This window comes from Cicer arietinum, chromosome 5 (genome assembly GCF_000331145.2).
Source record: "Cicer arietinum cultivar CDC Frontier isolate Library 1 chromosome 5, Cicar.CDCFrontier_v2.0, whole genome shotgun sequence".
NCBI lineage: Eukaryota > Viridiplantae > Streptophyta > Magnoliopsida > Fabales > Fabaceae > Cicer > Cicer arietinum.
In genome coordinates, this window is record NC_021164.2 from 69,428,489 (window position 1) to 69,444,123 (window position 15,635).

The 15,635-nt window shown below is 30.4% G+C and overlaps 1 protein-coding gene across 1 annotated transcript; it reads right to left on the reverse strand.

Annotated features, from left to right (window-relative positions):
- Positions 1 to 1,038: 1,038 nt before the first annotated feature.
- LOC101489319 (probable inactive receptor kinase At5g10020) lies at positions 1,039 to 7,056 on the reverse strand. The gene is made up of 3 exons (XM_004502800.4): positions 5,888 to 7,056; positions 3,116 to 4,717; positions 1,039 to 1,884 (listed from the first exon to the last, which is right to left on the reverse strand). Exons 1-3 carry the CDS (start codon positions 6,825 to 6,827, stop codon positions 1,307 to 1,309), a joined length of 3,120 nt encoding a protein of 1,039 aa, XP_004502857.1. The 5' UTR covers positions 6,828 to 7,056; the 3' UTR covers positions 1,039 to 1,306.
- Positions 7,057 to 15,635: the final 8,579 nt, after the last annotated feature.

A 15,635-nucleotide genomic window follows, 5' to 3' on the forward strand; every position in this document is an offset into this window, starting at 1 on the left:
AAAACGTTACCGAAAGGTGGAAGATTGGTGGGATGATGACAAAATCAGGGTCGTTTTTTAGTTTTGGGAATCCAACCAATTGATAAATAAATTGAATTATAACTATATTATTTTAACCAGATATTTAAAATGGATTTGAGTCAATTTTAGATTTTAGATTTCAGTGTCATAACTGGATTTTTTGCATAGCCCTACTCATAGTATAGTTGTTGTTATAGGATCAGCTAATACATGGTCAAATAGATTAGAAGGAAGAAGTTAATCATTTTTTACAAAATTGAAATTGGGAGTTCTACCACATACACTTGCTGATAGGCAAAATGGTATGGCAACGAAGTCCACGCAATATAGTTAATTAAGATGGTCATCATCTTTTTGTACTCCATGATATGCTTGTGCTCTTACATGTTGATGTTAGCAAGGGCAAACGAGTTCACAGTAAACTACAGATTAGTCAAATGTCTCATAGCATCTCTAAATGAGGTTCCATAGACTTGAGGAATGATTATTTGACTTATGTTTTTTAATTGGAATAATCTCATATGGTAAGTTGAATTTCATAAAAATATTCGTAGATATCTTAAATAAGGTATTCTATAAATTGACAAAATGAAAAAAATGTGTCGCGACCATGAATGCAAGCACATGCTACTTGATAGGGGCTTTGCTTGACAATTTAAATAATGGAGTAAAATAAACATGAGTTGTTCAAGTAAAATAATATATAACATAATTAGTAGGAGCCACTTGGTAATATGATTATACAACCCAAAATGTTCTGGCCACGAGGTATTCTCTTATAAAACCCATTTAACTGGTTGGCAGAAAATGATTAATTTATCAATTGTCCAATCTAACTGCAAGGGATAAAATTTAAAGCAATTCGTGCATGAAAACTTACAAATTAAAAGACATGCTAAAATTATAAGATTGATTGTGTTAATTTGGTATTATACTACAACAATTTTTTTTATTAACTTTAGAAATTGAAGACTTCAAGGAGGAAATACAATGGAAATTAAACTACTCCACTAGAGGTTAAGAGAAAAGAATTCTCGCATCTGCTTTTCAAATCAAACACCAACACTGTCGATTAATCAATGATTATCGCTTTACAAGAAATAGTGTTCTTTCTAGAAACATAAAAAAGAGAATAATAGAAGAAAAGAATAGGATGATTGGCCCAAAATAAGGCCTTAAACCAATTAGGGAGGAGATAAGATGAGTACAAAGAATCAGAAAATAACAATAATGGGTCGAGGAACCAAAAATAAAAAACTAATTCCCAGACACATGTACAAAAAATTCAAGCCAATATAGAACAGAGATCTTCAAAAACTTGTCTGATGTTAGGTCTTTCATGTACAGGGAGAATACACCTGAGAGATGTTGCAAGCAGTTGGTCCATCTCTTTTGAGGATTCTTCACCACCTGCAATGTCTCTGTCTATACAGTCCATTACCCTTCCTTCTCTCTCACACAGCCTAACCCAATCTGTAAGATCGACAGCACCTGATTGTCCAGATATTATGTCGCCTGCACTTTTTCTCGTTAATAATTCCATTAGGATCACCCCGAGTGCATAGATGTCTGCCTTAAATGATGGAACTGGTTTGGATGCAGTAGCAAGTTCTGGAGCACGGTAACCAAGTGCTCCTAGATTTAGTATCTGTTCTGCAACTCCAGCCGGCGTCATGAGCCGATGTAGACCATAGTCAGTAAGACAAGTACTGTAATCAGGGCCTGCCAACAGAATGTTTGTCGGCTTCAGATTTCCGTGGGGAAGCCCTCGGTCGTGAAGGTATAAAAGACATCTTGCAACATCCACTGCAACTCTTATTCTCTGGCTGAACGACAATGGGGAGTACCTCCGGGGTGTGGTCTCTGTGCAAACAGATACATTAATATTATACTAATTGTACAAAAAGCTCGTGTCAAGTAAAAATACTCCCGCATGAACAAACGGTGGGCTAAATAAAGAATTCAAGAGTTCTAAAGGTCTCAAATAAACTGTTTCACAAGTTGCACCTTAGGGATACCTACAACACACAAAAACTCAAATTTGGACATACAGCCCTAAAACTCTACAATACACCTAGCATTAGCAACAGCTTGAACAATTGTGACAGAACAATTGTGACAGTTTCCAGCACACGATGGAAGATGAGTCTCTCTTCCAGATGTTGGGAGCAAGGAACCCAGTGAAATTGACATTGACAGAAAGTAAAGGTGACGGCATCCAGCAAAATAACATTTTTCCTTATCAATAAGAAACAAATTTTTGGAGTAAATTCTACTCGCAAAGCGCCGCATAAACCGGCAATGTACTCACGTCCTGGAAAACACATACATTGGTTCATTCACATGATTTGTGTTCAACCTCTGGTCAAATTATCATCTAACTGTGCCAGGCAGGATACAGGAATTAATCGTGCATTTTACCCTTGGCATTAAAGAGATTTTCCAATGTAGAAAAGCAAACTGGAGCCCCCACCCCCTTTTCCTTTCAGAAACAGAGAAAGGCAAATAGTAAGCTAGTAGGAATTAAAAAACAAAATTTTTTAAAAAAAATTTAATAGGTTTAGGAAGTTATGTGAAACAAACTCCTACTAGTTACACAAATGCCAAGCAGTTACAATTTCTTCATTCAGTTCATTGGATACTTGGGTATAAGGAAATTCTAATTGCGAAAAGGAAAACTCACATTCATATAAAAAAGGTAATGCAGATGATAAGTATGGGACACACTAAATGCTAGCAAAGAAAAGAACAAAAGTTAGGTGTATTTCCTTGTTCATAAATAAAAGGTATGCACAAGGCAGATGATAACTATAGGACACAAAAAAGGCTATCAATAAAAAGAACAAAACTTAGGTGCAATTCCATGTGTGCTGTTTTCACTATTTTCCCATCATAACTCAGCATATGACTGTGTATCCAATAGTATAAACTGAACCATTTTGAATTTTAATTTGACTGAAAAATATAATGTGCATGTAATAGTTGGTGAACAACACAAACACAAATAGTGGCTATAGAACATCACTTAAACAAAACAAAAAAGACAAGTGGAGGCAGAGGTTTGAGTTATGCCAGCGGAAAAGTTAACTCTTACCATAGAGATGGAGGGCCAAGCTGTCTCCATGAATATAGTCGGCTAAAAGAAGCCTCTCCTGTTCCCTAGGCCCCCAATAGTATGCTCGTAGTGGGACAATGTTTGGATGCCTCATAGAACCAATTCTTTTAACTTCTCTAGCAAATTCCTTTTTATGTTTGACCAACCCCACCCTTAACCATTTTACAGTCAACATATGACCACTGTCCAGAGTAGCTTTGTAGAGAGTGCCATGGCTACTTCTGCCAAGAACTTCAGCTGGAGCTCGAGATAATTCCTCAGCAGTGAATGCTAGCGAAGAATCCAGGAAAAACAGTTCCCCAGCCAGTCGATCTGGTGAGTAGACGTCCAACATCACAGGCTTTTCACAAGACTCTATAAAACGTGGTGAGGACGACAATGGAGAACCAGGAGAAGACTTCCTTCCAGATGTCGTGGGAGGGTAATCCATCAAATTAGGATTTACAGGTGCTGAACTACTTGCTATCATTCCCTGGGACAAGCCATGCTCAGATATTTCAGTTATAAACTCAGACTGCTGTCCAGAAAGTGACCTTGAATTAGATGTCAACAAGTGATCATTAGAAAAGCTCAAAGAAGTTGATGGAGGTAGAGCATTTGCATTGAACTTGAAGAGAGAAGGCCTTGAAAGTCCTCCGAACTTGGCATCTCTTCCAGTAGTTTGGCCAGTAAACTCACTTCTACCATGAAATTCTTTTGCTTGTGTTCGATGATAAGCCAATAAAACAAAAGCAATCATCACAGCAGCACCCACAGAAGCAAGAATAATTGCTATCCTGATATTACCCTTCGAACTATGATGTTTACCTTTACCTGGAATATTATCTGGCACTGAAGAATTTTCAGGAGATGTATTTGGTAACTTTAGCTTTTCATTTCCGGGGAAAAAGGATGAAGGAGGAAACCGCCGCAAATTTTCAGGAACATGGCCTGATAGATCATTATTGGACACATTAAATACAGTCAAGCTAGATGAAAGCTTATCGGGAATGTTTCCAGTAAATTTGTTGTTAGACAAATCAAGGTGTTCCAAGTAAATAAGTTTGTCCAATTCATTTGGAAACTGTCCGGAAAAACCATTCATTGCCAGATTCAGCAGTTTGAGCCCACCCATCCTACCTATATCAGAAGGCAAGACACCTTCTAAAGAGTTGTTAGATACATCAAAATATTCCATTGGTTGAAACGGAGGCATAAGCAGTAATTCACTTGCCCCTGAACCTTGAAGCAAAAGTGGCCCTGTTAATTGATTTCCAGAAAGATTTAGCCTTGTCAGGGATGACGAAGTAACAAAACTAACTGGAATGGATCCATTAAGTTCATTAAAACTTAAGTCAAGGGTAGACAATTTTGAATATGTCCCTAAAGTAGAAGGCAAGGGTCCTGACAGCTTGTTGGAACTCAGATCAATAACCTCCATAGTGGGTTCCCAGGTCTCTATAACAGAAACGTCGCCGGATAACATATTCTTGCTCAAGTCTATGACTGTACATCTCAAAGATGTTGGCAATGAGCCTGATAAACTATTCGATGAAAGATCCAAAACAATTAAACTGGTAGAGTTAACTACAGGAATTGAGCCTGCACATAAGCAAAGATATGCAAATAAATTAACTGAGTATTGAGTGTATTGAATTTTCTTTTTCTAAATAATTTAAACCCCAAAATCTGAAATACTTCACAAACCATGATACAATAATAATCATTTAAAGTAAAAGTGCCTTATGAAAATTTACTTGACAACTGTTAACTAAATTAATACTTTAGCTTGAAACATGTAAATTCAAAAGGAAAGCAAGTGCTGGGATGGGAGTCAACAAGAGAAATTCATACAGAAAATTATAAGACAGACCAATTGAAATGAAAAAGCTTTGTACTGAAGGAAATAAAGACGAGACAGTTCAGGATTAAACATCCAACTGGAAGGAAAAGATCTCATAGGTCATCAGAGCACTACAAAATATGATAAACAAATGAGCCAGATATCAAGCATCATAAGATACAATCATATACAAAGAGTCATAGACACCAAACAAATAATGCCTGATTGAAGGTAAGGAAGACCATCCACAAAGGATGTGTTCATTAGAAAAAATGTATAACAAAAAAGACTAAACATCATTCCCTTCCCCTCTAGTTCTCCCTCATTCCCTCTAGCTCTCCCTCACTCCCTCTATCTCCCCCTACCTATCCTCTGTTCGCCTTTGCCCTCTCTCTATGTCTATCAGGAGAAAACAAGTGTGTTGATTTATTTGCATGCTCATTGTTTCAATTCAAGCACATGCAAAACGCAATTTATACACATTCATTAAAAAACACCCCCCACCCTCACCCTTACTTGCTCCAGTGACCTTTTTGCCAAGACTAAATACCATGGTCGAAAAGGTTTCCGGTTTACAGTTATATACCTTTTCAATATACTAAAAGCAAGTGCATGCAGATAAATACACAATCAAGTGCATACATATGCAACTTTAGGCTACCCTGCATTTCATTTTGGTTAAATAATAAGAGGTTGAAATGGAAATACATTATTTTTAATTAGAATCCAACATGCATATTGCATTGCATACTCCTAAAACTGAACTAGCATAGTTAAAGCTATAAATCGTGATAACTCTGTCTAAACAAAGCTTGAAAACATACAAACTAAAAAAAGGGTAAAAAAAATTAAATTAAATAGATAAACATAGATCAATGCTACACCTACACTAACTAGCTAGTGATCCTCAAAGTAGAAAATATTTTTACCAGTAAAGCCATTGGAGCTAAGATCCAATTCTTCCAATGACATTGAATTCTGCAACAAATCCTCAGGCACAGCCCCAAATAAGAGATTACGTGCAAGTCTCAGAACCCTAAGTCCAGGCAAAGAACCAAAAGAAGGAAGCTCCCCTCTGATCAAATTATCAGTCAAATCCAAAGCTTGCAAATTGCGAAACAATTCAATGGAATCATTGAGAAAGAAGTTTCCATTCAAATTGTTATGACTCAAGTTCAAGTAACGAACTGTATTAGCCAAAGATGAAACATTCTGAAGAGTAAGTGAAAGTCCACCGTAGAAAAGATTGTGACTCAAATCGAGGAATTCGACGTTGCGAAGAGTGGGAAGAAGGTCACCAATGTCAGCCCAAAGTTTGTTAGAATGCAAATCTAGAACCCTAAGTTGTTGAAGATTGTTGAGACCAGTTGGAAATCCACCTTTGAATTCATTATGTGATAAATTAAGGTAATTAAGTCCCCAAAGATCGTTGATCCGTGCCGGAATTGGACCGTAGAAGTTGTTATGTGAAAGATCCAAATGTTGAAGAGAAGTTAGTGTACCTAACGAAGGTGGTAACCTTCCGGTGAACCGGTTACCGGAGAGACTAAGGTTTTTAAGCATTTTAAGGTCAAGTAAAGTTTGAAACTTGAGTTCACCGACGAGACTGAATTCGTCGAGGATAATTCCGGTGACGTTTCCGGTGAGGTCGTCGCAGAGGATTCCAACCCATGAGTGAGGGCATGAGTTGGCAGTGTTGACGGAAGAAGGATTCCATGAGTTGAGAACTCGATTGGATGGATCTATGGTAATGCCTTTTTTGAATTCGAGAAGAGATCGGAGCTCCGGTTGTGAAGCGGTGCAAGTTGAGAGTAGAATGAGAAGTAAATGTGTGACGGAGATGAAGAAGAATTTGGGTGGGGGATTCATCGGAGTGAATGTGGATGGGTATGTTGTCGATACAACAGACGACAAGACACGACACGTCTTAATTATTTCATTTCATAGTTACAGAGAGAGAGAGAGAGAGAGAGAGAGAAGAACCCTAAAGGTAGAAAGAGGAAGAGAAGAAGAAAGTTAACATCAACATTGAACGGAGGAGGAGGAAGGGGTTTCAACTTTCAATGAGAGAGAAAGTCTAGTGTAGTCTACTACTATAGGGTTTGCTTTTTTTTTTTATAATCAAATTATAATATTATATCATCTGTTTGTTTAATATATAAGTATTTCATTTTAATTATATTTTTATGTAAATGGTAATTTCTTGTTTTTTTGGAAAAATATAACATAAGATATGATTGATTAATAATATAATTTTTTTGTATTAATAATATACCATAATTAATCTCATATAATAATATATGATATATCATAATATATGAAAGGTAAATCAAAATAGATCTTATTAGTAAACTTTTGCATATGACAGCTAATATTGAAAAGGCTAAATCTAACAAATAACAAATTTGTAAAATTTTATATTAATAATATTAACAATAATTAATGATTAAGAGTAGTATTAATTAACAATAATAAATTTTTGCTCAAAAATAGTAAAAAATAAATAAATATATACTACTAGACACTAGTAATAAACAATAGGTTAAGAGAATGGACTTTTATTTTTTGACAAAAAATAGAGGATGGACTTATTAACGAAAAAAGGAAGAAGAATAGAGAATGGAAATGGGAGGGGGTGAGGTGGAGAGTGTTGGTTGGTGGGAGCAAGTAACTACAGTCTGTAAAGGACAAGCTCCTCGTTCTCTCTCTCTCTCTCCCTTCATTCATTCACTATGTTGTACTGTCTTGTGTTGCGTTGTGTGCTGTTGCTACCATAGGCATAGACTCTCTATACATATTTTGAAATGTGAATTGTTGTGAGAGACATAAACGGCAACTTTAGGCTTCGGTCTCTCTCTCTCTATATATATATCCAGCCCTACACGCACATGCATCTATCTAACGCCGTCACCGTCTCACCTTAATTATTTGTTCTTTTGTTTTCTACTTGCATAAATCATAGATTATTCTCTTATCAATTATAACAACAACAAAAATACTATTAAAACAAAATTATGTCTTTTATTTTATTTTATTATATTTATAAAAATTCAAAAATATATGTTAAATTTTAAAATTTAAAAAAATATATAATTATTTTTTGTTAATAAATTTTATTATAATTAATTTAGATAATTGTAAAGCTTTAAATTTAAATTTAAAATAATATATTTAATTTAATAATATCGATATTTGTCAATTAAATTATAATATGAGATCAAGTGTATAAATAAAAATTAATTTTACTCAATTAAATTAATTTTAACTGTCGAAATGATTAGTATAATTAGCATATAGTTATTAGTCGGAAGAAATAAATATTTTTATATTCTTTGAGTTTCTAATGATTAGCATATAATTATTAGTCGGGAAAAATAAACATTTTTGTATTATTTGGATTTCTAATTTATACTCTTGTAACATAATTATTTTCCTTTACAGAAATAGATAGTCATGCGAGCGAGCAGTGCATGTAAAAGATTTTACGGGAAGGGGAAAAAACAAAAAGAAACGGAGTTAAGAAGCAGACAGTGGGGATAGATGGGTTGTCAAAGAAGATGTCTGTCTGGGAGAGGGGAAGGGTGCAATTAGAATGATGCAACCACTACACCTCAACTTCAACTCCTATTCCCATATCTTATATTGCCATTTCGGGTATCTTACTTTGACCTTATCTCTATCAATCCTCTTATTCTCCTTCTCTTAATTAGATGGATCCCAATAGTTTTTTTACAAGGATCACAATAGCTTCTAATATTTTCCTACAATTATTCTCAAATTTGTAACAATATATATCTAAAAATATATTTTGTTAAGTTGTTATTATTCATTTTATATTTTATAATAACGTGACTATATAAATAGTTAATAAAAATAATTTAGCAGTTATTATTTTTCATTTATAATTATTTCCTTCATTTGTACAAAATACACAAATAGGAATTTTTACATATATGTTTTTTGAAAAAAAATATATAAAATACCTAACTTAAAAATTAATATACCAACATATCTTATTTTTATCCGTCATAAGTAGGGATAGGAATAGGTTACGACGTTCAAGGGAGTTTATGGTCTGACTTACTTATGGTCTAGTCTAGTCTACCTGTTTAATAAAAAGGCTATGTTTAAACTATTTTTAAAGCCAACTTAGCTCATGCTTATAAAAAAACTTATTATGTCTTACAGGCCAACCTATATATATTTTATTATTTATTAATGTTATTTTTTATTATTATTTATTAATAATGTTAGAATATTAAAAAATATCTTATAATATCTATTATATTATATTAGAGTATCTTTAGTTATTTTCTATGATCAATTTATAATCATAGAGATATTTTAGAATATCTCTCATTATTATTATTATTATGATTTATTCTTTTATTTAGGATTGAGTCTAAGTTTCTCTATAAATAGATATTAGTATTAAGTCTTTTGTAATCAAGTCGGCGTTAAGCTATTATCAATAATATTCAAACTTAATGGATTCATTTCATTAGATGTCATGCAATTTAGTTTTTACTAATAGATTATAACAGTGGCTTTTATTCCCACCGACGATCATTCTGGTGGTGTCCCTTTTCCCACAGATGAATCATATTAGTGATGACTTCTTTTTTCATTGATGGTCATTATGACAATGTTTTTTATTTTCATGACTCACACTTTAGCATGACAATTTGTCCCAGATGCACTCGCCCCATCTTTGTCCTAGATGTACTGGTCTTGTCTTTCTCTCCTTGAAGCATGTATCTCCAATATTATTGGTTTGAAGCTTCCAAATGCAATTTTTAGAAGAACGAACCTTGCTTTGTTCAATTGTTTGTCATGAATTTCTATCAGGCTTATCATCATATCGGCTATCTGGCTAGGCTATATTTATAGCAATTCTCTCCGACTTCACATGTATCCATGAGTTGTTTTTCCATCCTTTTTATTATTTTGCAAGGCAAAACATTATTTTATTGTAACAAGCTAAAATTTAGTAAGCTTTAGCTTGAGGAAGAGTATTAGAATATTAGAAAATGTCTTCTAATATCTATTATATTATATTATATTAGAGTATCTTGAGTTATTTCCTATGATCAATTTATAATCATAGAGATATCTTAGAATATCTCTCATTATTATTATGATTTATTCCTTATTTATGATTGAGTATATGTTTCTCTATAAATAGAGATTACTATTAATTTTTTTGTAATCAAGTCAACATTAAGCTATTATCAATAATATTCAAACTTTTATTATTTTCTCTCCTCCTTTTCTCTAAAATCCCACAACTTCAACAAATAATATTATTTCCTATTTTAAAATATATCAATTAGGCAATCACTCAATAGTCATTCCATATTCGATAATCATTCCATATTATTTCTGTTCTTTTTTTCTCCCGTTCTTTCCAAGTTGAATCGTTCATATTATTATAAACTCCATTGAAATTGTTCTAATTTTAGGTTTTATAAATAAAAATAAGTCTTAAATCAAAACAATATATGCAAATTTATTAAAAAAATGCATAAAATAGGTGCAGTCCCTTTAGAAGTGTTTCAAAGTTGATAATAATATTAATTATACTATTACTGAATATCTATGAGTTGTTTGAGAAGTAATAATTGGTGCATTTGTTTCAGGAAAAAATCTATTATTTGAAATTAAAAATCATTTTTTAGAGTTTAAAAGGTGTTTATTTTAGGTGAATAAAACTTTTAAATATTTTGATGTAATAAGACATTTAAATAGGCTTCCAGGCAATGCCAAATTTTTAAAAAGGTCAGGTCAGACCGAAAAAAAAAAATTTATGATAAGTCGTAGGCCAAGCATAGCCCTAAAAAATTAATCGTAAGTTAGACTCAGACTTTCCAAAGTATGACATGTCCTATTTCCACCCGTAGTCGTAATACGACTATGTGAAAAAATATTTTTTTCCTCCGACATGAGCTCACATCCTTGAGATGTGTAGGCTTGATATTTTTTGCAACAAATGAAAAAAATATTAAATTAATATATAAAATATAATTAAAAAACTAAATTATATTAATAAAACTCAATAAAATATATTAAATGGGGATCATTTATTGGAGACAGTACCTCAGGTTTCAACACGGTTTTCAAATAAGATATTGACACATGGATTGCAAGTACCTATATGTATTGTTATCATATTATTGAAAAATATCATATAGATAGAGTGACACTTTGATTCTACTTCCATCAACACATTCACAGCCACAAGAGAACATGAAATCTATGTGTGGCATTGATCAATGTCAGTTTATAGAAGGTGTTTAAACCACAATACATAATATAAAATTTGGTTTAGACAACACACCAAATTATTTATTTTTGTCGAACAATATACGTAGTACGTGTAATCCACATTTGTATATGTCAACATATCCTTGTGCCGACTCAACCCCTAATCAATCCCACAAGAACAAACATGCACCAAAACCGCATAACTATCTTTGTCATCGCCTCACATAAGTACCGAATCATACATTTCGTATTATGGTCAATCACCACTGCACCTACAAACCCCTACAAAAGTTTCATATTATGATATTTTGGATTTCATGTATAACCATGTGACTCAAAATTACATGGAAACATGTGTCAATCGCTTTAATCAACACACAAGTTATCAACGATATGAGTTGCATATAGGGGTGAGAATAGTTCAGGCCAGGTCAGGCTTTAAAAGGCCTGAGCCTGACTTATGATTAATTTTTTAGGCTTAAGTCTGGCCTACGGCCTATCATAGGCTTTTTTTTCGGCATGGCCTGACCTTTTTAAAAGTTTAACATAGTCTGAAAGCATATTTAAAAGTCTTATTCACATTAAAACATTTAAATATTCTACTTATACCACATGATGCTCTCCACATACTAATATCAATGTACATATCTATATATATTAAACAAAATAATTTTTCTAACAAAATAATTTCAAAAAAAAATCTGAAAAAAAAATCCTTTAAACCCTAAAAAATGATTTTTGATTTCAAAGAATATATTTTTTTCTCAAACAAACGCACCTATTATTACCTCTCAAACAAATATGGAATGACTATTGAGTGATTAACTAATTGAATGACTACCGAATATGGAACAACTACCAAATATGGAACGACTACCGAATATGGAATGACTACAGAGTAATTGTCTAATTGATAGAATTTAAATTAGAAAATATTGTTATTAATATAATAATAAAAAATAATATTAATAAATAATAATATATATAGGCCGACCTGTGAGGCCTAATAGTCTTTTTTATAAACCTGACCTATTTAAATAAATAGGCTTTAAAAATAGTCTGAGTCTAGCCTTTTTATTAAATAGATCAGGTCAGACCATAGGCCCCTGACGGACGGCCTAGCCTATTCTCATCCTTAGTTGTATACACATTCAATAATTAAGAACGACGATGAGGGGCATAATCAAAATGAGAATCAACCAAAACAACATCAAATCGTTTAAAGAGCTAAACGAGTTTGGTAACTGTCTAAATGTGGGAATTTGGACATTTAGGTAGACATAATTAATTAAAATTTGATGTATTTTCTCCCATTTAATGTATTTTGTTAGAATTCATTAATATAGTTTATTTTTTATTATATTTTATATATTAATTTAATATATTTTTATTTGTACAAAAAAAATTACACCTACATGGACACATCATGAGAATGCAACTTTTTGAAGGAAAAAAAAATTTCACATGATTATATCTCTATTATGCGATTTTCTAAAAATTAAAAAAAAATTAAAAAATAGATATTTTAATATATTAATTTTAAATGGAACATTTTGATTTTTTTTAATGGGATATATGAGGAAAAAAATCATTTTGACTGAGGATTATATTCTTTTGTATTATTTGCTCCATGCATCTTAACTTATTAATAATGGTTTTGATAATTTGAAACTCAATTTTCAATAACCTATTTAATTTATTTCGTAAGTACAACTTGAATGGTAAAATGTTACATAGATATTTGATATGTTGACTTTGGATTCGAATTTGTGATACATTACTTTTTTCTATTTATTATGTGTGGATTTTTCACTAGACTATTTAGAACCAAAAGAAATTTCATTTGGTTATTGATGTGGAAACCCTTCAACTCTCACTTGTTGCACTCAAACATGGTTTGATTAAGTGTTTATATGGACAAAAATTGATTTTGTAATATTGATTATGGTTAAAGGTTAGTTGAAGCTAAAATTATCTAATTGAATAATAAATTTTAAGATAAAAATCAATTTTATAAGCAAAATTTATAAATTATAGTTTAAAACTAGTTCTTGAAGCAAAATTGATTATTGTTGTAAACAATCAAACAGTTCAAAGTTAATTATACACATCAATAATCAATTGTGATACCTCTAAAAATAAAATCAAACACATAAATTAAATTTTAATTTCAATGTAAAATATGCATAATTACAATGATTTACCGTAATTTTTTAAATTTTATTCTGAACTCAAATATAGATTAAATGTATGTTATGGAAGATTACAATTATATGAATTGATTTATTTTTAAATTAAATTATAAGTTTAAGCAACTATTTGTAGTTTCTACTTTTACTGTAATTATCAAAATGAATTTGAACGTTATATAAAAAAAATGGAAAATTATCAGGTTAATTCCCGTTATTAGAACCAACTTTTTGTTGTCAAATAAATCAACATTTTACCTTTCACTCATAAAATTATTTTATTTATTTAAGTATTACTTGAACAATCAATTTTGAGAAGAAAAAATAGGTAAAATTGCTCTTATTTTGGTTTTGATTTTTTTTCTCTCGACAATGAAATACTCCCAATTGCAGCATCAGATCGATTATAAAAGTAAAATCAATTTTAGTAAAAAATAATTGTATGTCTAGTTATGCTGTAATTAATTTTTTTTAAATTATAAAATTAATTTTAATTAAAAATGAATTAAATGTAAAGTGATTTATATTTAAATATATTAAAATAAAAGTGATTTGAATAATAAATTTGATTAAAAAATCACATTTGAAACATTAAAAAGCTACAAACCGCAATTTCAAGTCATAATAAACTCTTTAGACAAAATTAATTTTACTTTATCAAAATATGATAAAATCAATTTTATATCTTTGAAATTGATTTTGCCTCTTCCAAAAATGAAACAAAATATGAATTAAAACATGTCATAATTAATTTTACACCTCTAAAATTAATTTTGATTCTTCTAAAAGTTGAACCAAACATTCAATATATTGTTCTCATGATTGGTTCTAATTAAGGTGATCGATTAAATTTTAAGATTAATTATAAGTTTAAGCAACTATTTGTATTTTCTACTTAAAGCGATGTATCGTATTTGTAGTTAAATAAATTAATATTTAACTTTTTTAGATGAGATAATAAATATATTATCAAAAACTCAAACATAACTGCGATATATCATATTCGAAATATAATATTCAATATAACAATATCAATATTTTATAATTTGGGTTATAACTTAAAGACAAAAAAATCAACATTTAAAAAAAAAAAATATAACTCTTACTTTATTTTGACTTTTTCTCTTTTTCGACTCTTTAGAGTTTAGTGACATTTTTATCCTCCAAGTTCTAGTTTAGATTACTGTAAAAAAATTAGTTTCGGTTAACTAAATATATTAAAATTAATTTTATATATCTATAATTAATTCTGACACATTTAAAAATGAAATAAAATTTTGTCTCATGATGGTTCTACTTATTATAATTGATTTCGTTTTAAAATTAATTTTAAGTTTAAGCAACTATTTCTAGTTTATACTCTAAGTAATTATCAAAATGAAGTTTAACATATGTATAAAAGAATTGGAAAATATTTAAATGAAGTCAATTTCCATCATTAAAACCAACTATTTGTAGTTGAATATTCTTTTAATCGTCAATGTTATATTTGCTGGGAAAATAGACTAACAGATTATAAATTTAAATAACAATTATCATACACAAAAATAATGTGAAGTGAAGAACTTTAAAATTAAAGAAAAAACTATGACAGTTATTTAATAAAAACTAAATAATAATATTATGTAAAAATTATTACAATATATAGATTTTTCTCAAACAACTTCTTAATTCAGAGTATAATTATACTCTCGAAAACTAAATAATAAATATTTATTTTATAACTTTACATTACTTAATTATTATTATTTTATTTGTCCAATAAAATATCTAAATTATTGTGATTATACAAGAATCGTTCGTGCAAAATATTGAATAATATTTATTTGAATAATTTGTAATAGGCCTTAGTTGTTCCACAAGTTGAAAAGCCAGATGTTACTCAAAATAAAAACTAGTTGAAAAGGCAGAATGCATACTGCAAAAATGTCCTTTGGAGAAAAGGAGAAATTTTGAAGAAAGTGTGACTATAACTAGCTAGACATAATAGAACAGTAGACACCATCTTAAAAATAAAATAATATAGTTTTAATTGTAATTTTTATTTTTTTATTTTTATTAATTCTTAAAATTAGTTTTTTTATTTTAAAACTCTTACCAATTTTGGTTTTTTTTCTTAAAAAAATTAATTAAATAATTATGATTTTATATATTTTAAATAACGTGACATATGATACACTATTATTAAATGATTAATAGTCATGAATCTCAATAAAACACTAGT